We start from the raw sequence: 25714 nt of genomic DNA, 5'->3' as shown, positions 1-25714 counted from the left end.
CTTGAGTTATCCAGGTTCTAACAAGTGAAGATAAATGTTTTAACAGAGTGGTGGTGGCATGTGAGAGATCAGACACTGCTACAGGGAGAACAATGAAGCATGAACTCCAACTGTTGGGTCAGGGAAGGAGAAACTGATTTCAAAAATTTTTGTGATGTGCAAATTTTAAGTCATTAAACATAATATGTAATTACTTGTTGCTGATATGAGCCTCAGGCCTACAGCCTTTATTCACGTAAGTAATCTATCATGCAAGTGATTCCACTAGCTTCCATGTGACTCCATCACCTGATGAATTAGCTGTGAGCAATGGCTGCCAGATCAGGATAGTAGTTTTGTTTTATTTTATTTTTTTTTTAAGTGTTTCCTTTCCCACCAATCCTACCAACAATAAATCTTCCCTTTAAAGCAACCTACCTTCAAGTATTTAAAGCACAAACATTTTCACCAAGTTGTTCAGTTACTTTACAGTAAGCATAATATTAATATTTTTACACTATTCTATTCTGCTGTGTCAAAAAATGCTGAAGTGTTTCTTATATTTGAAGAAATTCAAGGTTTGAGCAGATAATTAAAGTAGTAATAGACTGGAGTCTTGCTGATGCCTGCTGTTTGGGTTTTAAAAGATATATTTCAATGCTGTCAGGCTACGTTTGTGAAGCCTACCCTAGAAACATTGTCGCTTCAAAATTATTTACTTCAAAGTGTGTGGAAATATATTCTCATCCAGCGACTCATGATCAAATAAGTTCCTCATAACCAGATCTGATTTGACAACAGGTAAAAGAGCTCAGAATATTCAATAGCAATCTGGTTTACAACTGTATCTAAAATAGATGAAATACCAAGAATAGCCATTTACGTAGTATTTTCTGTGGCACTACAGTTAAGCTTAGCAAGGGTTAGCAAACTATTTTTTTCCAGCATTTGCAAAAAACCCACCTTATAAACATTTCATTACCATTTATCTTTCCTCTGCTTTTTCTATAATATAATGAAATGGGGGAAGGAGAAGAAGGGATCAAGGTTAGAGTCCAAAAGAATTGGACATGGAGGTGACAAGAGAACTACAGAGGGCTAGTAAAACAAGGGATGAATCAGGATAATACAAAGTCCCAGAAGTCCAGAAAACATTTTCATCCTCTCCTAATGTTGAATGCATACATTATTTCATACTCCAACTCCCTGTCCTTGCCAAGTACTTTTGATAAAATGATGAACAATTCCCAAGGATACCCCCTGGTAAAAATCTTTTACTCTGGCCTTTGTAAATACAATTTTAACTTGCTCATATCCATTCAGAATGCTGCTGTAAAGATCAGCTCCCTAACCCACAGCTTTGACCACATCATCCCACTCTTTGCCTCCCTCCATTAGACAAAATGGCAACAGATACACAGACCGCTGAAGCACATGATGATATGAAGACACTGTACATCATTAGACAGTTATCAGAAAGAAAAACAAATACCATCCGACCAGGGGTATGTGCAGGAATTTAAATTTGACCACTTTTGGAGGTGCGCACATGTTAGAGCAGCTGCCAGGGGCTGGGTCCGGGGCCAGAGCAGCAGCCAGGGCTGAGTCAGAAATACATATTTTTTTAGATGAATGGTGCTGGGGGGGGGGGGGGGGGAGGATATGCATCCAACCAGTTCAAAACAGTGACAGCAACTTAATAATGAAGACATCCAAACAATATGTGGAAGCAACATACACTAGTTAATGAGTATTTTTACAAAATGTTGTCAAATCTGTCCTCTGAAAAAGAGGCACACAAAGTAAAGATAGAAAGTGTGTGGCAAAGTTCAGATTCTTTGGGAGATTCTTTGTATATTGCTATGTCCTACTGCAAATTATCTGCGTAAGTCCTAAATACCTTGAGTGGCTATTCTATTTTGACATGCCACTGAATGTATGTAATACAGAACAGATATTATAAAATGTAAATGGTGCTTTACAAAACACAACAGCTCAAATATGGCTTTTCATAGTAGAACCTGTCCTACTGAAACACGGAACACTGACCAGTATGGAGCAAGAGTAATCACGTTTTATATGGGGCAGGGAAGGGGAAGAGAAGACCAGATGAAACAGGACAACCAAGGCGGGATCACTGAAAAAAAATATTCAAACAAGGACTGAACTTAAACATGGAAAACACTAAAATACAGCTAATCATCTGACTTAAATTGATCAGACAGAAGATTTAAGGTTTAAAATGTATTTGCTTGATGCAGAGTATCTGTTTCTCAATTCAGGTACTAGTAGTCTCCGACCAGTCCCTTTTTATTTTAAATAATTACGTAATATATGTCAGGAGTAGCACACGTGTTCAGCTAAGTTTTCAGCATTATCCAGAGTGCTATGCAGAGTAATTCAACCAAGTTAAACTTATAATGGGTGATGAAATAGTAATAAAAATAATCAAGATGTAGGGAATGAAACATCAAGTCCAAAGTGAATGGGAAAGGGGTGTTAGTTAAAAGATATGTAATGCAGTACATTTCACAGATTTGTGCACTGCTGAGCAAGCAGAAGGCAATGGAGGGTGACAAAGTGCACACAGGAACAGTAGCAGCATTATATGTACCGTTAACAGGTTCTTCCAGTGTTCAAAGCACACCACAAAGCTCAAACCACAGAGCTGCAGCTAGGCAGGAAACAGAAAGTGCTTTGATTCATATGGTAGACGCTGAACATTGTTTGACTAGAGGAGATATCATTTAGTGCAGTGGTTCTCAAAACAGGAGTCCGGGGCCCATTGGGGGGCCGCAAGCAGGTTTCAGGCGATCCACAAGCAGGGCCGGCATTTGACTTGCTGGGGTCCATGGCAGAAAACTGAAGCCCCACCCCCTGGGGCTGAAGCCCGGGGCTCCAAGCCGTGCCACCCAGGACTGAAGCCAAAGCCCGAGCAACTTGGCTTCACAAGGCCCCCTGTGGTGTGGAGCCCCGTATAATTGCCCTGCTTGCTACCCTCTGATGCTACCCCTGCCTTTTATAAGGCAGAAAAACAGTTGTGGCACAGGTGGGCTGTGGAATTTTTATAGCATGTTCGGGGTGGAGGGGGGGCCTCAGAAAGAAAAAGGTTGAGAACCTCTTTTAGAGAAATGTAATGCTAAATTCAAATAACCAGAACACCAGCGTCTTTTTTATTGTTTTTCAATAGATGACTATGACACCAGTGTTTTATGCCAATCTCTGCCCTAGGAAATGAGCACTGAGACTCAAAGTACATAAGACAGCTCAAAAATATTTTCCCTCACCCCACGCAGACACCCACATACTTTGTTTTTGCAGCTTGCCTGGAACAAATGTTTTAGAACATTTAAGGTGTTCCTCTAAATATTTAAAAATAAAGTCAACTACCACCTACTTTATCTTCTGTTCAGACATCTTCATGCTTAAAAATTACAAAGAATTTCTTTCTACTTATACTCAAGATATTAAAGACAACGAGACCTTTAACACATTGAGCCTCTACAGTTAGACCACCTACACCTTTCTTCCCTCTGCCCCTATTAGTAGGAATCTGGCAATTTCTTACTTAAGAATTCACCAGCTCTTACTTTTTATACACCTTTCGACCAAGAATCTCAAAATGCTTTAACATTAAGCCTCACAGCACACCTGTCAAGATAGATAAACAACAAGAGGTTAAACGATTTTTCTAAAGCTACACAGCAAGTCAGCGGCTTTGCTGAGACTAGAAGCTCAATCCAAATAAGACCAAGGTGATGTTGGCTTTGTGGAAGCAAACCAAAAATATGGAGAAGACTCTCTCTGCCTTCCTTATTGAGGGTGTCTGCGGTTTGTTACCAGAGTTTGCAATTTGGAGATGCTATTGGATCCCCAGCTGCTTTATGAGGATTGTATAGAATCAGTATCAAGGAATACCTCTCACCTCAGTCCCCATTTCATCTGGTGTCTGTGGCCATTTCCTTCAGACACAGACCTTGCTACCACAATTCAGGCCTCTATCACTCAAGACTAAATAACTGCAATGTGCTGTACCAGACAGAATGGCTTAAGATAACCCAGAAACAAGCTGGAGCAGAACATAGCAGCCTACTTATTAAGCAACATAACTTGGCATGAGCATGACACCCATGCCACAGAATCTGCACTAGCTGTCTGCTGGTTACCAAGTGGAAACTAAGCTGTTGGTTTTGACCTATACAACTAAATGGCTTGAGACCTGCCTGTTAAGAAGCACCCTCTCCAACATGTGCCATACTGTCACAGTTGCGATAAGTGGGGGCACCGAAGCAAGAGAGGGGCTGGTGGCAGGGTATTGTTTCAAGCCTATTCCCCACCTGTCTGAAGGGCCATTTCTACAGCTATCAGGACACACTACAAGTTTTATTTATTCCAGCTTTTGGGGAAGGAGCTTTGTTGGCAGTGCTCCTGATTTTATTATGACTCTTGTGATATTTGATACTTTTCTGAAGTGCCAGCTCTGAGGTCCTGTGATTACATGAGAGTCTCAAGACTTTGTTTATTTTTATTTTTAAAAGTGAGTTTCTAGCCTTCATGCTTGCAGATAAAGGCTGAAAAAACGTGAACTCAAACTAAAGACTCAAAAAACAGAAAGTAGATAAAAAGATATCAACATTTATTATTTTTAAAGTCTTAGGATTTTAAAGTCACTCATGATTTCTGATCACCTGGCGTTGGCTGAAGTAGGAGGACTTCATGGGATCGAAGTTTGTGGAAGTAGGGAACTTTGATCTTTAATTTACAATTTAGTAAAAGCTTACTCAGAAGTTAGTTATTTTGCTTCATCAAGTTAAAAGGATATTTTATGGATTACATTATTTTAAAATAGGTGTTAAAATAGACAAGCCAAAACAACATATTTTTGGTCCCTTACTGTTGAGGAAGTGCTTAAATGTACATGTTGTGTTGACAGGAATTAGAGTTTGTTATTACAGCACTGCTCATTGAAATGCCAATATGCAATAAAAATATTAATCTGATTTTTAGAAGTTATGTCACGTGACTTCTATTACTTTAGCCCTGCCTTCTCTCAGTGCAGGAGAAATTATATTACTATCAAAATGATGAACAAATGGACATTGACGAGGGAACTATATGGATACCTGATGAAGTGGATAATATTAGATTAAGAAAAAAAATCTAAGTACTAAATTATTTCCTGAATTAAGACTTCTAAGTTTATCAGCACAAGTATTTTATTCCCTCTGCATCTATGATGAATGAAATCAATACTTTTATGTCTTCATTCAGCAAACCCACTTTGGAACATTATATATATGCAATGCATCAGACCTCTTCGTTGGCCAAAAGGCATCAATACTGCAATATATATTTTAATGAGTTTTCAGTTTTTCTGAAAAGGATAAGACAAGACAAGACTTGACAACTCAAAGTAACTGAAATATATGTACACTTTGACTCTAGTTTTCCAAGTGCTGGATGCAAAAGCTGAGGCAGATTACAGTGTGAAGCAACACCAGCACTACACAGCTCTGAACACAAATACAATTCAGAAAACTAGTGAACAGACACAGGCTATACGGGAAACGTTTTCCCAGACTAACTGACATTGTTTTTTAAATCTTTCAATTGTTGAACAACTGAAGCGTCATTCTTCTCTAAAAAGGGACTTTGTCAGGTTCCATGCTCGAGGCACATAACTAATTCTATGTATAAACTGAGGATATGTCCACACTTAAAATGCTACAGTGGTTCAGCTGCAGTGCTGCTGCTCTGCTTCAGTGTAGACACTACCTACACCAATGGGAGAGGTTTTCCCATTAGCAAAGGCAATCCACCTCTCTGAGAGGTGGTAGCTAGGTCAATAGAAAAATTATTTTGCCTAGCTCGCACTGTCTATAACCAGGGTGTAAGGCAGTATATCTACTTCTCTTGGGATGTGGATTTTTCATACCCCTCAGAGATACAGCTACAGCAATGTAAATTCGTGGTGTAGAACAGTCCTGACTCTGGGTTCTGACAATCTAGGCTCTTTCCATCATATGCACTACCACCATTACCGATGAGAAAGGCTCAGCAGGCTAAGCTCTGTCCTCTCTTACACCTGTACAACTTTACTGTTTGCAGATTTAAGCCCTCCGTAAAATTATCTATCTATAAATTGTGCATGTTTGTGTGTGAGTGTGCTAAGAAAGCATCATTTAAAGAAATGGAATTGCATAGATGTAGCTGAGAGCCCAATTTGTCATGCAAACCCACTGATACTGGTGATACCACTGGAGGTGTTTAAAAAAAAAATCCACTTGATTGTCAAAACCCAGCATGATTTTTAGGGCTGTTTACTAGTAAATAGAAATGATTTTTGTCTAACAGAGCAAATTTTATATGGAAACTAGTGATATAATGAATATGGAACTATACAACACCTTTATATACATACACATGGTTACACTGGGGGATAGAATGCCATTCCAACATTTTTGTACTACATTATACCCTTACATTAGGGAGGCAGGACAACTTCCAAGGTAACAAGGAATTTAAAAAAAAAAAAAAAAAAAAAACCACTCTACTAAGGACAATTGGATTCACCTGTGGAACTCTACTGACTACAGTGGGATTGCACAGGTGTATGTGGCAGAACTTGACCCACAGACTCTTCATACTAGTGAAGATGCAGAAGGAGGAGACCACCCCAAAGAGTTAGCCAGGCTAGGAGATAGGCAAAAATACTTATTTGTAGACTGAGCAAATCTGACCTGGAACTATACAGATGGCCACAGTGCCATTTTTAATACTCACAGAGCATGTGGGTGGAATGCAAAGGGAAAGATAGGGACAAGAGTATTCCTGCAAACTTTAAGAGATTCCATGGTCAAGCACTCAAGAGCCAAAAATACCAAAGTGAAGGTTGCACATACAGCTATAACTCTCCTGTCTTGGATCTACACAGACTGCATTTTAAGTACTCATAGTATTTCTCAAGTACAATACAGTTTTTACTATAGTTTCAACAGGGATGGCACTCTGTATAAACAAGAGTACATAACACAGTATTTTAAAGTAACTGGTAGGTATGCAATAAAACACTTAAGGAACTACTACAGATGCAGTATAGTAAAACAGGGTAGTAGTAATAATATGAATACCACCTAGCACTTATACAGCACTTTCCATCAGTAGATCTCAAAGCATTTTACAAAGGTGGTCAGTATCATTATCCCCATTTTACAGATCGGGAAACTGAGGCACAGAGGTGAAGTGACTAGTGAATAGTGTGTGTGTTTACATGTAGTCAAGATTAATATTATGAATTCTTAATAGCCAACTGACTATCAGTCACAGGCCTAAATCATTCACTCCATACTCAAACAGATCTCCCAATGACTTCAGAAGGTATTTTGCCCAAGTAAGGACCACCAAATTGAGTCTGCTGTGAATATACCACTCAAGAAACCCACTTGTAATTATATGGAAAAATTCAGGATTCACTTTAGCTTTTTTGTGAAGATCAAGATATACTTAATTTTACAAATAAATTCTTGACAAGTTGTCCTGGAGATGAAAATATAACTAAGGGTACCTCTACAGTATGAAATTATTTTGAAATTACTCTATTCTAATTTTCGGAAGTTACTTTATATATTTGGTCTTCTGTGTCCCCACTAAAGTGCATGAATTCGGCAGATTGCGTCCACAGTACCAAGGCTAGCATTGAATGTCGGAGCGGTGCACTGTGGGTAGCTATCCCACAGTTCCCGCAGTCCCCACCACCCATTGGAATTCTGGGTTAAGCTCCCTGTGCATGATGGGGCAAAAAACAAACATTCTCGTGGGCGTTTCTGGGTGCGTCTCGTCAGAAAGCTACAGCAGACAATTGTTTTGCGCCTTTTTGGCGTGCAGACACCATACTGCTTTCAACAGATGGTAGACCACTTCTCTCCTGCTACTATGAATCCATCTCTCCAACTCAACTGTGCTCAGCCATCGTAAACCGAGCAGCACAGCTTCCGCTGCCAACTCTGCTCTCCCACTATTGCCACGCTTCCAAGCTTCTCCATGTTGTCTGTCCTGGGCTCCTACCTCCATGAAAGCCACAGAAGACAACCATTTTCAGCCGTTGTTCGGCTACTGTGAACTGAACAGCACAGCTTCTGCTGCCACTCTGCTCTCCTATATTTTGCGCCCTTTTTCCAGGGATTATCCACGCAGAACACCGGGGCGGCCATGACATAAACCGCAAGGAGTTCCTTTCCATGGTGCTGCAAGCACTGGTGGATCACAAGGGATGTTTCACCGAGATCAACGTGGGATGGCCGGGAAAGGTGCATGACGCTCGCATCGTCAGGAACTCTGGTCTGTTTGACAGCTGCAGGAAGGGACTGAATGCCCAGACCAGAAAATTACTGTTGGGGATGTTGAAATGCCTATAGTTATCCTCGGGGACCCAGCCTACCCCTTAATGCCATGGCTCATGAAGCCATACATAGGCACCCTGGACAGTAGTAAGGAGCAGTTCAACTATAGGCTGAGCAAGCGCAGCATGGTGGTAGAATGTGCGTTTGGACGTTTGAAAGTGCGCTGGTGCAGTTTACTGACTCGGTCAGATCTCAGCACAACCAATATTCCAATTGTATTGTGCGCGCCACAATATCTGTGAGAGTAAGGGGGAAGACGTTTATGGCGGGGTGGGAGGTTGAGGCAACTCGCCTGGTGGCCAGTTTCGCACAGCCAGACAACAGGGCGATTAGAAGAGTGCAGCAGAGTGCGCTGCACATCAGAGAAGCTTTGAAAGCCGGTTTCATGACTGGCCAGGGTACGGTGCGACAGTTGTGTTTGTTTCTCTTAAAGTTACCCGCCCCCTATATATATATTAAAGGAAATAAAGTCACAATTGTTTAAAAACCGTTCTTTATTATTTGTTGCACAAAACATTGAGAGAAAAATCAGAAGCTAGACGGGGGGGGGGGGGGGGGGGCCATTGGGTTAGGGGCGTGGAGGAGGAGGGAAGGACAAGTCCAGAAACCAAATCAAAAAATTTAGGATATGCCAGCTTTCTGCTGCTTGTGCAATCCTCTGGGGTTGACTGTGTGGGTCCCCATAGCCTCCCCCCTGCCCCCGTGTTCTTGGGCATCTGGGTGAGGAGGCTATGGAACTTGGGAAGGATGGAGGGTGGTTATTCAGGGGCTGCAGCAGCAATCTGTGGTCTTGCTGGCTTTCCCGCATTAGATCCACCATACAGCGGAGCATGTCAGTTTGCTCCCCCATGAGCTTGACCATAGCATCCTGCCTGTTCTCATCGCATGTGTCCCTCTTCTGTTTGTATTCATGTAACGCTTTACACAACTCCGCAATTGTTTGCCTCCACTCATTCAACTGTGCCCTCTCAGTGCGGGAGGACTGCATGAGCTCAGCGAACATGTCGTCCTGAGTTCGTTTTTTCCGCCTTCTAATCTGGACCAGCCTCTGGGACAGAGTAGATAGGGGCCACATTGGAACATTTGCACCTGCTGCAGGAGGAGAAAAAAGGGAGGGTAGTATTTTAAAAGATACATTTTAGAGAACAAGGGGACACTGCTTCTCAGTGAAACAGGCAATTCATAGTACACAGCGCATGTTCTTTCTGTACAAGGTCTCATTTTGCCTCCTATACTGAAGTGCCTGCCACTTTGGTGTGAGTAAGCCATCACATGCAGCCAGGCAACAGAATTCAGCTTGCAGGCAGCCTGTGGGCTCTCTGGGATGATCGCTTCAAACAACACCCTCCCTCCACACACACACACCCCGCCCCGTGGGGCTCCGATGAGGCTCTGAGCAGGGTTGAGCCCTTTAAACTAAAGACGCGAACAGCCCAGCGCAGCTGGGTTTCCCCCCACCCCTGCCACCGCGTGGCTCCGATCAAGCTCTCACTCACCAGAAGTGCCTTCTCCAGGGTCATGGTCCGGAAGCATGCTTTGGGAGTAGGGGGAGGCTATTGGCTCCAGCGTTAAGAATAGTTCCTGGCTAGGGGGGAAAACAGATTCCCCACTTGCCACCTGTGCACTGTCCTCCTCCTCCAAATACTCATCCTCCTGCAAGGCAGGGAATAGCACGGAGCAAGGTGTCCATGTCCAGTGGTGGGGTAGTGGTGTCGTCACCCCCCATAACTGCATGCAGCTCATGGTAGAAGCGGCATGTATCGGGTTATGACCCACAGTGCCCGTTCACCTCCCTGGCTTTTTGGTACGCTTGCCTGAGCTCCTTGATTTTTGTATGACACTGTTCTGTGTCCCTGGAGTAGCCCATTTCCATCATGGCCCTGGAGACTTTAGCGTACGTATTTGCGTTCCTGTTTTTGGAACGTAGTTCTGCCGTAACAGATTCGTCTCCCCAACATGCAATGAGATCCAGTACCTCCCGTTCGGACCATGCTGGAACTCGTCTGCGAATCCGGGACTGTGTGGTCGCCTGTGATGGTGGACTCTGCATGGTCGCCTGTGATAGTGGTGACCAAACAGGAAATTCAAAAGTTTCCAGGGCTTTTACTGCCTACTTGGCTAGGGCATCGGAGTTCAGATTGTTGTCCAGAGCGGTCACAAGGGAGCATTCTGGGATAGCTCCCGGAGGCCAATATCGTCGAATTGCATCCATAGTACCTGTAACCCGGAACTGCAATCTTGATTTTAGCACTGCTCCACTTGCCAAGGTGGAGTACAGAAATTGGAGTAAAGATCCCTTTAAATCGAAAAAACTGGTTTGGTTGCGGGGACGGAACCAGTTTTATTTCGAGGTAAGTCAGCTAATTCCAAAAGAACCGCGTACTGTAGACCAGGCCTAAATTATTTAAAATAGCTCAATCTACAGATGAGTGCCCTGACTTAACTTGAGAAAGAGTAAACAAAAAAAATGTATTCAAGCAACATTGCTGCATATTATATATATATATATGCACACACACACACACACACACTATAAACACATTCTCCAGTAATACTGAAATGAGATTCAAGAAGCCTTTGCTAAATGCTTCCAATACCTCGTCAATACATAGAAACCTTACAAACTAAGGCACCCAAACATGCAAACACTTTCATATTTGAGTAACATTACACATGAGTAGCCCCATCAGATTCAATGGGAGTACTCGTGCACATTTCTAAAATTAAGAACATAAGAGTGGCCATACTGGGTCAGACCAAATGTCCATCCAGCCCAGTATCCGGTCTACCAACAGTGGCCAATACCAGGTGCCCCAGAGGGAGTGAACTTAACAGGTAATGATCAGTGATCTCTCTCCTGCCATCCATCTCCACCCTCTGTCAAACAGAGGCTAGGGACACCATTCCTTACCCATCCTGGCTAACAGCCAAAGGACTTAGCCTCCATGAATTTATCCAGTTCTCTTTTAAACCCTGTTATAGTCCTAGCCTTCACAACCTCCTCAGGCAAGGGGTTCCACAAGTTGCCTGTGCACTGTGTGAACAACAACTTTGGCACCCAGATTTGTAACAATGGACATATTTTTGCTTCATCTATAAATAGAAAGTGATAATTTGTTGCCTGCAATGCTTATTTAAATAACTTTATTGGCTTTAGTTGGTTAGATCGCATCTAAGTACAGGTAGCTGTGTATTACAATTATCTAACTTCCAACCAGCTACAGATGCCTGCTGGCAACCGTGTCAGAGATAAATTAAAAAACAGGTCAAACCATCACACTTGCCAGCACTACCTAATAGTCTATTTCCTCACACAGTTTCATTCATGTACCATATTTCATCTGGATTTGAAACCAAATTCTCAGACTTGTGTTCAGTCTGCTATTCCCAGTTCCGCTCTTGGCTTTTATACTGACTCACCCATCACTGTGTAAATCTACATTAGGATTCATAATCTCTTTGATTTACCTTTACGTAATTTGATTACTATGCAAAAATCCTTACCTAGTAGAGTCACACTGGGAGAAGCCGAGCTGGATTCAAATATTTTAGTTCTCTCATAGCTATAACTTGCTTGTACCCACTTGCAAGTCTCCAGGACACACATAGTTGTAAATAAGTTATCTCCTAGATGAGGAAAAAGTGTCACACTTCCCTTGCACAACTATACCCGTTGGTAGCATCCAAGTAAATTAAACAGAAGGGTGTAATAGCACACCAAGCTTGCGCCCACTAGCTACTGTAAGCAGTTACAAATGTGTCAGTGGTAGAAGACTTGCCCTTACTTTACCCATCCTCAGAAAGCTAGCCCCGCATGCAGAGTAGGGTGTGTGATTTTTTTTAAACCATTTAAAACTTGTTACATTGACTAATGTCTTAGATTTGTAAAATGCATCTTCTTTTGTTCATTTTATTTCTAATGGTTTTTCAGAAAAGTCCACCGTGCTAGCAGAGTGTCACACAGACAGACATGGAAACACAAAGGCTACAGAACATTATGGGGCTGATACTAAAATGATGCAAGTTGTCCTAGCACCTTTGCAAAGCTAGCTGCATCTTTATCCCAGAGGAAACCCACTTCAGGTGTCAGGCTTTTGTGCTTACCTCTTCTGGAGTGGAGTCAGTTCTCCCACTCTGTGACCAGACTCTGGGCTACAGTAACCTGTGTATCAAACTATGCTTACCTAGCAGTTCCAACTGAGTTTGGTACTTGTGGTCCTTTCCTTCAGGAATCTGTGATCAGCGGTGAATACAGTGACCAGATGGCCTTCTTAAATCAAAGTATTGTTTAATTTTTAACAGTCAGAACAACACATTTAGCGTAAAAGGATTTTAAAACAAACTGTAATGTGCGCGTGTGTCTGTGTCTTACCTAAAGTTCACCATCCTCCAGAGGTGTCCTAGCTTCTTCAGACGCTCCAGCAAGTGCCTGCCTTAGTCTGCTTCCCCAAAGAGCTCCTCAACAACTACTTCCCCTCTGGAAATAAAGAATCTCTTTTTATCCAGAGAATGTTCCTTGGGTCTTGTCACTTCCTGGGTTTTGGGCCCTGCTCATCGTAAACCAGTTCAGTGAACTCTGCAAGACATGCCAGACTCCTCAGGTTTAAGGCTCTGCCAAGGACCCAAAACAACCCTAAAGCGTTTGCTGTGGGGTGGCTTACCTTGAGCTGTTCTTCCTGCTCACTTGTTTCCCATACAGCCCACTATTAAATGAAACCAATATATTCATACAGTGAACATCCCAATACCTAGGTCAACCTACAGTATTCATAAGTTACTACAGAAGAGCTCCATCTCCATCACAGCTCCATTGAAGTCGATGGAACTATGACAATTTACATCAGCTGAAGATATACCTTTAAGTTTTCTCCAGTGTGTCATAAGCTGAAGAACGTCTGTGCTAAGTAAGAGAGAACTGAAAACTGTAAGAGATTAAGACAGACCAGTTGGGTGGAAACCATTACCACATACAAGTGTGACTTTTTAATAAGCCATTTTTGAGCTATGAGTTTTTCCCCATATCTGCTAAAAGATAACCTCCTTTGGTATTCTAGTATCTCTAAACAAAATATGATTACACATTTTCTCCAAAATTTTCTATACACCAAAATTAATAGACAGCCTTTAAGGCCAGAAGGGACCATCACAACCATCTACTCTGACTTCCTGCACATTGCAGGCCACAGAACCTCACCCACCCACTCGTGTAATAGACCCATAACCTCATATCTGGTAGGAAAGATGTCTGACCAAGACGTTTTTGGTAAGGTAAAGTGTATGAAAAATAGAGGCTTATTCTGGAAATATCTTCTCAACCATAATTATAGCATAGTTACAGTCTAATAAAAGTTGCCTAAAGACATGAAGATAACTAGCAATCTGAAGTGTTTTGGTTTTTTTTTAAAAAATACATTGGCTGATCTGTACACCCACCCACAGCACACTATCTCCCAAGGTAGAAGTGCTGTTAGACACAATAAGATCGCTCACAGAACAGGCGCAGCTAATTACACAGTTCTAGCAAAGCATCAGGGAAAGGCTCCATGAAGAATTTGCCAATCAGTATATATTAAATAATTTTTATTTCTTGAGGGCAGCATTTAAGTCACAGTGTGTTTCTACTGAGACCCATGCATGGCGTTCTCCCTAAATCTACTGAACGAACACGATGCACAGTAATGTTTCTGTGGGACAACAAAGAATGCATCATCCCTGCTGTGGATTGTATGAGTTAACCCCACGTTCAGCATAAAGTGTAACCCGGTCAAGGGTTTGTAGTGTAGACAAGAGCCTTAGTTTTATTTGGGTCTCTGTTTGAGTAGGATATCATTATATTCTTTCAAAGTGCAGAGTGCAGGTTTTATGGGAGAATTTCTTTCAGCTAGATATTTAAACTCCGATAGTTGGGATCAGTGGCTCAAACAAACTAAAAATCTTAAAAGGAAATGGCTTCATTTTAGATGGAGATTTTTTTCACCCATTTCTCCCTCCTTGCAGTCCTGCAATATTGGGGGGGTTAGTCCTTGCCAGTTCACTCCTCCCCATCTTCTCATTGTCTCCCCATCACTCCCACATGCACTCAGCTATCAGCTCTTCTGACTCTATCACAAGTCACAGAACATTTCACAGAACAGTATATTTCCTAAAGCCCCAGGTTCTGAAGTCATGAAAATCTCAATTTATTAAAAAAAAATTAAAAAATAAAAGGTGTAGCCTTCATGGCAGCGAGGAAGAGTTGGAAAACATGACCCTTCAATGCTCAAAATCCAGACAACAAGAAGAATCCAATATTATTTTTAAATTCATTTTGAGGCCTGACTCATGATCTTTGAATAGATTCTAAAACCAGAAAAGACAACTGTAATCATGTAGGCTGATTTCCTGCACAATACAAACCACAGAACTTCTCTGAATTAATTCTTGTTTGACATAGAGCATATATCTTTTAACCAAAATACAATCTTGATTTAAAAATTGCCAGTGATGGAGAATCTACCACAACTCTTGATAAACTGTTCCAAAGATTAGTTAACCTGTTAAAAACTTATGCTTTATTTCTAGCCTGAATTTGTCTAGCTTCTATTTCCAGCCACTGGATCTTGTCTGCTATAAATTTGTCTGCTAATATTTGTTCCCCACATAGGTACTTACACATAGTGATCAAGTCACCCCTTAATCCTGTACCTGAGGCACTTGACCACACAAAAAGAAGAGATCTCAGAATATCAAAAATAAAAAGTGAAACTGCTTTTAAAACTGGACTGAATAAATAAGTCTTTAGGTGTTGAGGCAAGTATCACTAAGAAAAGTGGAAAGATTTCTTTATGGGTGGACAACCCCTAAAACAGATATAGCTGATGTATATTTTTAAAAATATACAGATTGCTTACTTTTTCAATGAACACTTTCAGATAAAAGAGGAACCAACAAAGCTATATGTATTAGTAAACTTTTGTTAAGTAAAGGTTTGAGTTTCAGCAATCAAGATTATGTCTAGAACATATTAATCTCATGACTGTTTTTAGAGGACAAGCCACATAAAGCTATTGAGCTACAGAGGGCAGACTGTCAATACGAAGTAACAGCAAAAGAATGGAATGAGGTAATATAGATGATAAATATTGACTGAAATACTAACCAAGTATTTCAGTACTTTTTAATTTACAGAATGCATGTTTCTCTACCTCTATATAATAAAATACATAATATTGCCCCAGATATCTTATGAAATGCAAGACAGCCAGGATCTCTTTCATACATAGGATATGGAACTGCTGGGTGGCAGAAAGGTTTGGAAAATAATCCTGAAAGAAATAAAAAAAAATAATACTAGAGAGATTAAAGTTCTCAAGAAGTGCATTAGTAGTTGGCCTGCCAAAAAGACTCAAACCAGGAACAAGGAAGCTACTCCTATTCTTGCTCTTTATAGGGAAAAAAAAAGGGCAATCTTTAATTTGGCAACTATTCCTACTGTAGCTCACTGGAATAAACTATTAATAGAATATCTTGTAATGCAAGGTCTAATAATTGTAGTGAAAACAGTTCTAGGCAAATGTTTTTAAAAAGGTTAAATAGTATACCTTGCACAAGAAACCAATCCAATAGAAATACTGAAACCATTGAGATACTTTGATATATAGATGCAGTAATCCTACACTTATAGGATAGTCAGGAAGGATGTACACAGAGGATAATAATTGAATTATTATAATAATTGAATACTCTAGCCCCCTTAGCTTTCCTTTCTTTCTATTCTCCTGCGACTCGTCATTCCAATCCCCAGAAAACATTCACTTTCCCCGTCTCCCCACTGAAAACGTTAATATGAATGGTTACATAAGCACATACACACATACGCCCCCCCCCATGCTAAAGTTGTGTTTAAATAATTTAAAATAAAATAAAATGTTAACAATAATATGGTCAATAGATAACCATAAGAGCAACATATTGTATTTCTGTATTAAGATATGTACCTACATATATTAAAACAATATTACTGGAGGAGGAGAAGACAAAGCCTTAAGTGTAAGAATCAGTCTCTTCAGCACTCACACCACTGAGGAGACAGAAGCTCAGTTTACATCTTTGTGTGGCATCACCAAGAGTCCTCCAAAGATCTCCTCCAGCAAAGAAAGGGAAGTACTAAATACTTCTAATGTTAAAGGCAAAATGGAAAAGAGTGGTTTACATGAATGTTAGACAGTCCTATATACTTAAGAGAAGGTAATAAAGCAAAACCTTTTCATTTTTAAATAACCCCACTGAAAATATTCAAGAACCTAGTAGTAGAGCTGGCTGGGAAATGGTTTTCCCATTCTGTGAGAATTTTCATAATTTTGAAAAGTTTCCCATTTCACTTTGGGACCAAACAAACAGATATTTCAAAGCTGTTCATGTAAAAACAGAGAAAGACACCCCACCCAACAGAGCCAACTGTCCAACAGTTATGGCACTTACCCGAGACGAAGGAGACATAGGAGAACCAGGTTCACATCCCTGATCTCCCGGATTCAGATCTGGGACTTGAATCTATGTCTCTCACATCCCATATGAGTGCCCTAACAACCAAGCTACAGAGTTAATCTCTTTCTAGCCCAGTGAATATTTATACAGACTGAAACAGCTCCAAACATAAGAGACCCAAGCTAGAGTAGCCAACAGTCTCAGGGTTAGGGTAAGATCCAGATTCACAAGTGTTCTGAACAAGGCTGAGCAAGCACTTGAACTTGGCTTGCCCGTGTCATCTGCATCTTGGATGAGTGCCATAACCATCAGGCTACTGACTATTATAGGGTGGATCTCCCTGGTTTTGAGTAGCAATTATATCCTGGACACCTTCCCAATGAAATTATACCCTGGACTGTATATACACAGGAATGACACCTTCCCAATGAAATTATATCCTGGACCGTAGACACCTTCCCAATGAAAGTTTCATTGAAAATGCCCCTTATCCAGAAAAAGTGTTCAGGTTGACGAATCGGCATTTTCTGACACAAAACTATCTACCTAGCAGTGAGCATGTATTTCATTGTGGCATCTCTATCTCTGACTCTTAACTCACTTTCCAATAATTATGCACTTCATCTTTGAGCAGAAGACGTATTCAGAATGGTGCATGCTCCATCAGTGCCAAAGACTAAAAACATATTACTAAAACAATGCAAGGACCTGTATAGTTGGTGTCTCCCAGACACCGAACCCGTCCATAACAGATGGAGTTTTAATTTTTAGGGAAGTGGAGAAAGAAATAAAGGAAAGGCAAAATACTACCACTCCATTTGGTTAGATAAGAACGGTATGCCCTGATGTCAGCCACTGGATTATGTAACATCTCCATTGAAAACACTTCAGGGTAGTTCATATTTTTTTAAAAGACTTAAGTCACACTCCAGCACAGCAAAACATGTACATTATTAATATTTAAGGACACTAGGATGTTTACAAGTAGCATAAGCTACAGCCAACAGTGCTGCATTAAGAGATGGCAATCTCCAGTGACATAGGTATGTACCTACTAGAGTGTTATGCATTCCAGATGACAAATCTACAAAAAAGAGTTCACAAACAACTTTATTTTCTGGGGGTGAGGGGGTTGCTCCACAATATCGACAGCTTCATGACAGAATCTTGGTTTTCCAGAAATTCATCTACTCTTGTTTAGATTTCTCACATGTAGTCACAGTTTTCAAAGCAACTGATTTTTATACTGGAACAGACACAGATGATGCTCAGACAATATTCTGTATAAATCTATTTCACACACACACCCCTTCTTCCTGCACCTCAGCTTAACCCTTTGGTAAAGCACAGGCCAGAGCTCTGTCTTGCAGTCCTTTCTAAATAGGTTACACAAAGTTCAACCTCAGGGTTATTGAATGTAAAACCTGGATAAATGGACACTCACAGCGCCCAATCAATTTCAGAAGAGCTAAGAACCCTATGGTTCTCTTATAACAAAGATTTAATGCATACAAAACACATTGTAAATAGTATAAAATGCTGTAAATAGCATTTGGAAGACTAAGAATAACTTTTAAACAAAATCTAGTCGGTAGAAGAATCGATTGGTGTAGTTTATAGACTTCCCCCCTTTTGTTTCTCTTTTATGTACATATATTTTCAAATATAAAGTTTCAGCACATCATTTTTATACATTAGCACACACATCAAAACACATTTCCCTCTGATCCTCTCTCAGAGATGATTTCTGAGACTTTAGAGGTAACTATATTATATAGCGTGTGTGACCTGGGCTCTTTGGAGCAGAGAAATGACAGTCTCTTGGTCCTTTCAAACACTTCAGAACCCTGTCCGCACGTAGCCTGGGGAGCGCCACAACTAGCAGCCACTCAGCTCTGGAATTAATAGCTGACTGTTCTGCTCAGTTGCTGGTGAAACAGAAGTCTTCATCCTGTATCCACAGCGGTACAAAGGCTGGGATCCCGGATATTTATAAGATTCTCACTCTGCAGGGTACCACATCTCCTCATAAGCCTGGCTAAGTCAGGCAAGAATTCACAAAGTATGACCCCATTCTCTCTAAAGCAGAATCCCAGTTTAGAGCAGAGCGCTAATAACAAAACAAATTCCACAGGCAGTTCCATAAAACACAATGTGGTGGACCAAATATCACTCTAATGGAAGGTTTCCCTTGTAAATAAAGCTGAAACAGAACTCACCTGTCTCCAAATTGGTACAGGGACTGGGACCAAGCCCTCAAAGCAAACACAGTGCTTGGTCCTGTGTCAAACTCCTCTATTTATAACCTTTCCCCAATCCCCTGGCTCTCTGACTGACTCAGGTCTCAGAGGATAACTAAAGTATGACCTGGCAGGTGGGTTGCTCACAATGAAAACAGCCTCAGAACAACTAATGAACATATCTACTAACTACCATACCCTGTTCTGGGTCTTTCTAGCTGAGTTGCCCTGCCCTCTGCACCTGTGCAAAAAAAGTATCGAACTAAGATCCATGTCTCCTCCCCACAGCTTCTCTTCCCCTCCTGGGAAAACTAAGGCTATGTCTACACATAAACCACTACAGCAACACAGCTGCAACGCTTCAGTGTAGGCATTCATTAGTGTGACGGGAGGGATTCTCCCATAGCTGTAGTTAATCCACCGCCCTGAGAGGTGGTAGCTAGGTCATTGGAAGAATTCTTCCATCAACTTAGCACTGTCAACACCAAGGGTTAGGTCTGCTTCATTACACTGCTCCGGGGTGTGGATTTTTCACACCCCTCAGCAACATAGCTGGGTCCACCTAATTTTTTAGTGTAAACATGGCCTAAGTCAAATGCTATAGTATAGAACATGTGGGTTAATGAACAGAGGAGTGGGTCTTCAGGTGCACAGTAAGCAGCAGCAGATAGAAGAAAAACTACTGTACTAAGAAACAGCTCTGTGTCCCTAATTATACAGAACAAGGGACTTAAGATACAGGAATCATGCCGACTGGAGGGGGAGGGGTTTCCTAAGAATATATTTATTTGAGCAAAAGCAACTCTAAGAAGTCAGTTTAAGTTTTCAGTAGAAATCCAGTCATTTTGGGGTTTTAATAACCTTGAAAATAGAACTCAAATCAGACGGCTATCTGAATACCAAGTCTCAGTTACAAAGAATACATTTTTTTACTTTACAAAAGGTAATTTACCAATTTTCTCAATTTATCATGGTCACAAGGACTGGGTTTGTATATTTGGGAGAAGGTGGCTTTTTCTGAAGCTTTTTTAACCATTTTAGCCAAAGAAAGTATTATAACAAACAGCTATTCTTACTGTGAAGTAGTGCACTCCTGCTGGAAGGCTGCTACAGCACTCTGACAAGCAAGAGTGTTCCCAGTTATCCAGGTGATTCAGGAACTCATAGTAGAATCAATAATAATTAGCTTCAAATTCAATGATGATCTCACATTATATGTAAGCTCAACCTCCAGCAGTTCAGTCAAAGTCTGAGAATTGATTCGCCTATAAACTACATGGCTTCTTTCTTGTTGAAAGAAAGACAAGTATTCAGAAACAAAATGACGTACTCATCGCTGATGTTTGGTACCATTTGTATCAATAAATTTAACAAAACAAAACTATAAACAACTATGATCCCCTCCTCCAAGCAACTTTCTGGCAGAGAGAAGAGCTGGTGCACAAGGAGATGGAGAGGCATGGTGAAAAAGAAAATGGGGCAAGCACTGCCTCTCTGGCATTCATTCCTTTCCCTTCAACCCCACAGAAGCTATGGAATCATTCTCCCTCTCTCTGGCCCAATGACTGCTCAAGAGTTTTAAACAATGTGGAACAGATTCAGTAGGACAGCCTGAGACACACCCAACCCAGGTTACTGGGCAGCTTGGTAGTTTGGCCATTCACCTGAGAAGGGAGAAACTCAAGTTCAAGTCCCTGCTACAATTGCTACTTAATTATTCATATGTCGTGGAACAGTTTCAAGAGGGTTTGAGAGAACATTCTGTAGCCCACTAGTTAGGGTATTCACCTGAAACACTGGAAACTCAAGTCCAAACCCTTGCTCCACATTGGGCAGATGGGGAATTCAACCCAGGTTGCCTACATCCCAAGAGAGCCTCCTAACCACTGGGCTAAAAGTTATAAGGAGAGCGGCACCATCTCCTCCTCCAGCCATTTTAGCCTTTCATTTCCTTTGCTTTTTATTATTTTTTTTTTAAAATACCCCAAAACTAAATGAATGTTTCATTTAAATCTGAAATGTATTTTTAAGTCAACTTTTTTGATTTGCTGCAATTTTTTGGAATTTATTGTTTGGGGTCAACTGAACACAATTTTTTTTTTTTTTTTGGGGGGGGGGGGGGGGCACATAACTGCCAAGCTACCAAAAATCAGTTATTGACTCAGTTCTACTCACAAGCAGCAGGGAATCTAAATCACTAGATACAACAGAATTTAAAAGTTCAATTAAAAATTAAAAATTAAAAAAATTAAAGTTCAAGTTATGGTTATAAAGATAACTTTACAAAAGTGTGAACTGATGCAGCACTGTCTTCTTGGGACTGCTGACAGCTATCCTACCTCTCCTGCTGCTCAAGCACTTCCTTTCCCTGAAGCTGAGATTGAGGAGGAGAGAAGAAATCTAACCTTCCTACCAATACAAAAGAAGCGCACACACCGTGCAGCCAAGTTCCAGAGGGCTATCACTGGTGCATCTTTGGCTGAAATAATGGCCAAGAGAAATCAGAAGCCTGAAGTGCGAAAGGCCCAGCGGGAACAAGCCATTAGGGCTGCCAAAGAAGCCAAGAAGGCTAAGCAGGCAACCAAGAAGTCTACACCCTCTACAACAAAGGCTCCCACAAAGGCTGCACCGAAACAAAAGATTATGAAGCCAGTGAAAGTTTCTACTCCTTGTGCTGGTGGAAAGCGCTAACTTGTCAAACAGTAGTTGGTTGCATTAAATAAACATCTGACTGACTTTCAAAAGAAAAGAAGGAAAAAGAAGGAAAAGAAGAAAGAAAAAAAAAAAAGAAAAGGCTACTACTTCTGCACCTCACTGGCATCCTTCTCCTCCTAACCGGAAGGAAGTCCAGTTAGCTTTTCAAACTTTGACTGTATTTAAAAGTAACAAAAATAAAACTAATGGGACAAGACCAACCAGCATGACATCCCCAACTATGCAAGCTGTCATGAACATCCAGCTTTTTGAAAAGCTTCAAGTGAGCACGCAAGTTGGTTTCAGAACTCCCCTGTATTCTCCACTTGTGGGTCCCTATGTAGAAAATGAAGTCTTAACATGCCGCTTTAAGTGTTTCTTCACTTTGAAATTCAACCATTAGGTGCAGCCTTTGTGGGAGCCTTTGTTGTAGAGGGTGTAGACTTCTTGGTTGCCTGCTTAGCCTTCTTGGCTTCTTTGGCAGCCCTAATGGCTTGTTCCCACTGGGCCTTTCAAACCAGCGATTCTGCTGACTACACGGGTTAGCAAATGCAAAAGGAGAGCAGAACCAAACAGCAAAGTGACCTGGCATGAACAGTGCTACATGGCTGCTAGCAGCCAGAGGAAATAAAATCTTACACATGCAAAAAAGAAAAACAGCCTGCGGATGAACTGGCTTTAATACAGAGGGAGTGGGTGTTCAAACATGTTCTCTGTGGCTATTGCTCCACTTTGTTTATTTTGATCTGCCCTAGTATTATTTAGGTAAGACTGGAGTTTTCAGAAGGACAGTCACTCATCTTCCACTGAATTTCAATGGAAGTTTTGTGCCTAATTCTCTTAGGGCTTGCTAACATTGTGTTAACAGTGCCAAACAGGATTAGCTGAAGATTTTAACTGCAGTATTGCCCTTAACCAATTCTCAACCACACAAAAATCTCTAACTTGAGTTAAGTAGTGCATGAAACCTGAGCTCCTTAGCTCATTAGGGGTTATGGGTTGAAGTTCAAGTACTGCTCATACCTCAGCTAGTAATGCAGTGGGGACTCAGCTACTCTGCAGCTCAAATGTTATTTCACAGTGTGACTGCTCTAACTTCAGTCAGAGGATGCTGTGAAGGCCAAAAGTATAATAGGGTTATAACAGGGTTCAAAAAAGACCTAGGTATGTTCATGGAGAATAGGTCCATCAGGGGCTATTGGTCAAGATGGTCAGGGTCCAGAGACTTGACGCTATGCTCTGGGATATGTCTACACTGCAGTTAGACACTTGCGGTTGGCCTGTTCAGCTGGCTCAGGATCACAGGGCTCGAGCTAAGGGGCTTTTTAATTGCAGCACAGAGGTTCAGGACCCAGGTTGCAGCCCAAGCTCTGGGACTCTCCCACCTCACAGGGTCCTAGAGCCTGGGCTCCAGCCCAAGCCCAAACATTTACACTGCAGTTCAACAGCCTCTCAGCCGGTACAGGCCAGCTGCGGGTGTCTAATTGTCATGCACACATACCCTAAACCTCCATCTGCCAGAAGCTGGAACTGGACAACAGGGGATGGATCACTTTACAATCGTTCTGTTCATTCCCTCTCAGGCATCTGGAACAAGCCACTGTTGGAAGACAGGATACTGGGTCTGATGGACTGTTGATCAGACCATTCTTATGCTCTTATGAGTTAGGCTACCTCAACAGGAGTGAACCTGAGCATAGCTAACTCAAGCTAACATTGCAGCAAAGATAAACCCTTAGCCTCCCTGGTCAAACCCAGCCATAGCCACAGGAAGATGTAGGATGAAGTCAGAGAGAAGGGAACCTGCGTCAGGATGTTGTGGACAAATTCTTAACAAAAAGAAGTTTGTGAGCCACCAGGCTGAGAGAGAACACAGATTGCCCAGTGACAGCATATAAAACCATATGATTCCAAACTAGGTATTATGAAGTTTTATGGAACCAGAGCATGCCAATACATTTAAAAACTATACAATGCATACAGGTATAATCCTACCCTGAAAACAGTCCAAATGCCTTTAAACTAATTAGAAAGTAGGCTACAAATCAATTTTTAAAAACTCCATGTGTATACATATATCATGCAACAGCTCTGTCTTCACAAAGCCACAACATAATCCACAAAGATATGGCATTAGCTGTTCCAGGCAGATTAGTGTCCTTTAAGGGCTAACCCATAATTTCCATTTGACATTGAGGAGTTCATTTAACAGCAGCGTTATAAGAGGAAGAGATCGTATTGGATTGTTCTGGGGCGGGGGGGGGATGAGGAAGCTTTTCCCTTTTTACAAAACAAACATTTAGCAAAAGGAACAAATAAGAATCCCATGTGGAACAAGTGAACTGGGGAAGGAATCCTGTGAACAACGTGCTAGGGAAAGGTTTGCTAGTGAAGCCCTGTCCTGTCTCAGCCCAAGCTCTCCTTTCAGAGGAAGACAGGAGCAGAGAAGCAAGTTCAACACCCGGCATCCATCAAAACATGCTGCAAACACACACACACACACACACCCCCAAGTGGTTTCCATCATATACAAGGTTTTTACAGTTTGGTTCAAAGGCGCTCAGCACCCCCGCTGTACCAACTGTTCCCGCATCTCTGCTGCCAACCCACCCAGGGATGCCGCGCAGCACACGGGATCCTGCCGGGAAATCCCCGCAGGCGGAGAGGGCGCTTTTAACCTCAGGGCGACACCCCTGCCCGCTGCCGGCACCACGCCCGGCTCAGGAGCCAGCCACGGCCACCAACCCCTGCACCTGGCCGGGCCCCTTCCCCGGACGAACCGCACCTCCTCCTCCTGTTCCTCCAGCGAGGCGTCGCTCTCCGGCCGAAGCTGCTGCTGCCCCCCACCTGGGCTCGCCGCCTCCTCGCTCTGCGGCCACCGCCCGGCTTCCTCCTGCTCCGCCCCGCGGGGCGCCGCCGCCGCCTGTCGCCCCGCGTCGGAGCAGCCGCCGGGGCGGTCCCGGGCCAAGCCGGCGTCCCCCTCTTCCGAGAGAGTTGAGGAGCCCGAGGAGGAGCCCGAGGAGCTGGAGCAGGACGAGACGATCCGGCCGCCGCCCCGCAGCCGCTCGGGAGCGGCCGAAACTTTCTCCCCCATCGCCGCCAAGTGCCGCGGGCAACCAGGAGCCGCCGCGGCGGGGACCCAGCTCAACCCCCCGCCGCCGGCGCCTACATGCTCCGCCGGGAAGCAGCCGCCCCCGGGGCACCGCGCGCTGTCCGGGGCAGCGGCGGCTACATGGCGCTTTGGCTGAGAGACCCGGGGAGTCCCTGCCCCCCGCTGCTGGCGCCTAGGACCGAGCTCCGAGCTGTCGGTGCCGGCGGCGGCTCCGCTCCCAGGCAGCCGGAGACGCGCCGAGCCTGCCGCAGCTCCCGCGAACCTGCCTCCGGGACAGGGGAAGGGGGAGACGGGCAGCCCGCGGAGCCAATGGTAAGGATGGCGGTGGGTGGGCCCTGCGAGGATGATTCCTGGGCCAAGAGCCCAACGTGAGCGGCAGGTAATGGGGGGAGGGAGGAGAGGGAAAAGGACGGAGCGAGACGAGTGGGAGGAGGGGGAACAACCAGTTAAAAAGGAGGAAAGAGGGGCGGGAGAGCCAGAAGGTCTGTCTCCTTGCACCTCCGCGCAGGATGCAACGTGTCTGAACACAGCAAGTTCTTTCAAACCATAGTGCCGCCACTGGGGCTCATTTGTGAGCACGGGCTGGGATCTTATCAAAGGGACGCTGTCAAGTAGCCTATTTATAAACGGTCCAAGTACAATATATTAAACTTTCTGATAGAAAGTTAGTGTTCTAGGGGTTTTTTTTAATCCTTTCAAAATCCCTCTCTGTTGAAGGGACTTTTTGGCGAGACTCAAACATTCTCAGGCCCATTCCTACAGGTCTCCTAGTATTGTTATTTTATTAATTATTTGTGTTGAGGTAAGAGGTCTGGGTCCCAATC

The 25714-nt window shown here is 42.6% G+C and overlaps 1 protein-coding gene across 3 annotated transcripts in view; it reads right to left on the bottom strand.

Moving 5' to 3' along the window:
• MAST4 (microtubule associated serine/threonine kinase family member 4) overlaps window positions 1-25250 on the bottom strand; it is a 446036-nt gene extending 420786 nt beyond the window's left edge. For 2 of the 3 annotated variants that reach the window (XM_043546459.1, XM_043546460.1), the window contains exon 1: window positions 24564-25250. In XM_043546459.1, the coding sequence (XP_043402394.1) occupies window positions 24564-24872 (309 nt within the window). In that variant the 5' untranslated portion in view covers window positions 24873-25250. The remainder of the gene's footprint in view (window positions 1-24563) is intronic. The other variant, XM_027821471.3, reaches the window with a different exon arrangement.
• Between the last annotated feature and the right edge of the window lie 464 nt (window positions 25251-25714).

Source organism: Chelonia mydas, chromosome 5, assembly GCF_015237465.2.
Source record: "Chelonia mydas isolate rCheMyd1 chromosome 5, rCheMyd1.pri.v2, whole genome shotgun sequence".
NCBI classification, from domain to species: domain Eukaryota; kingdom Metazoa; phylum Chordata; order Testudines; family Cheloniidae; genus Chelonia; species Chelonia mydas.
Note: the sequence above shows the minus strand (reverse complement) of the source record. Positions and strands in the feature narration are given on the sequence as shown.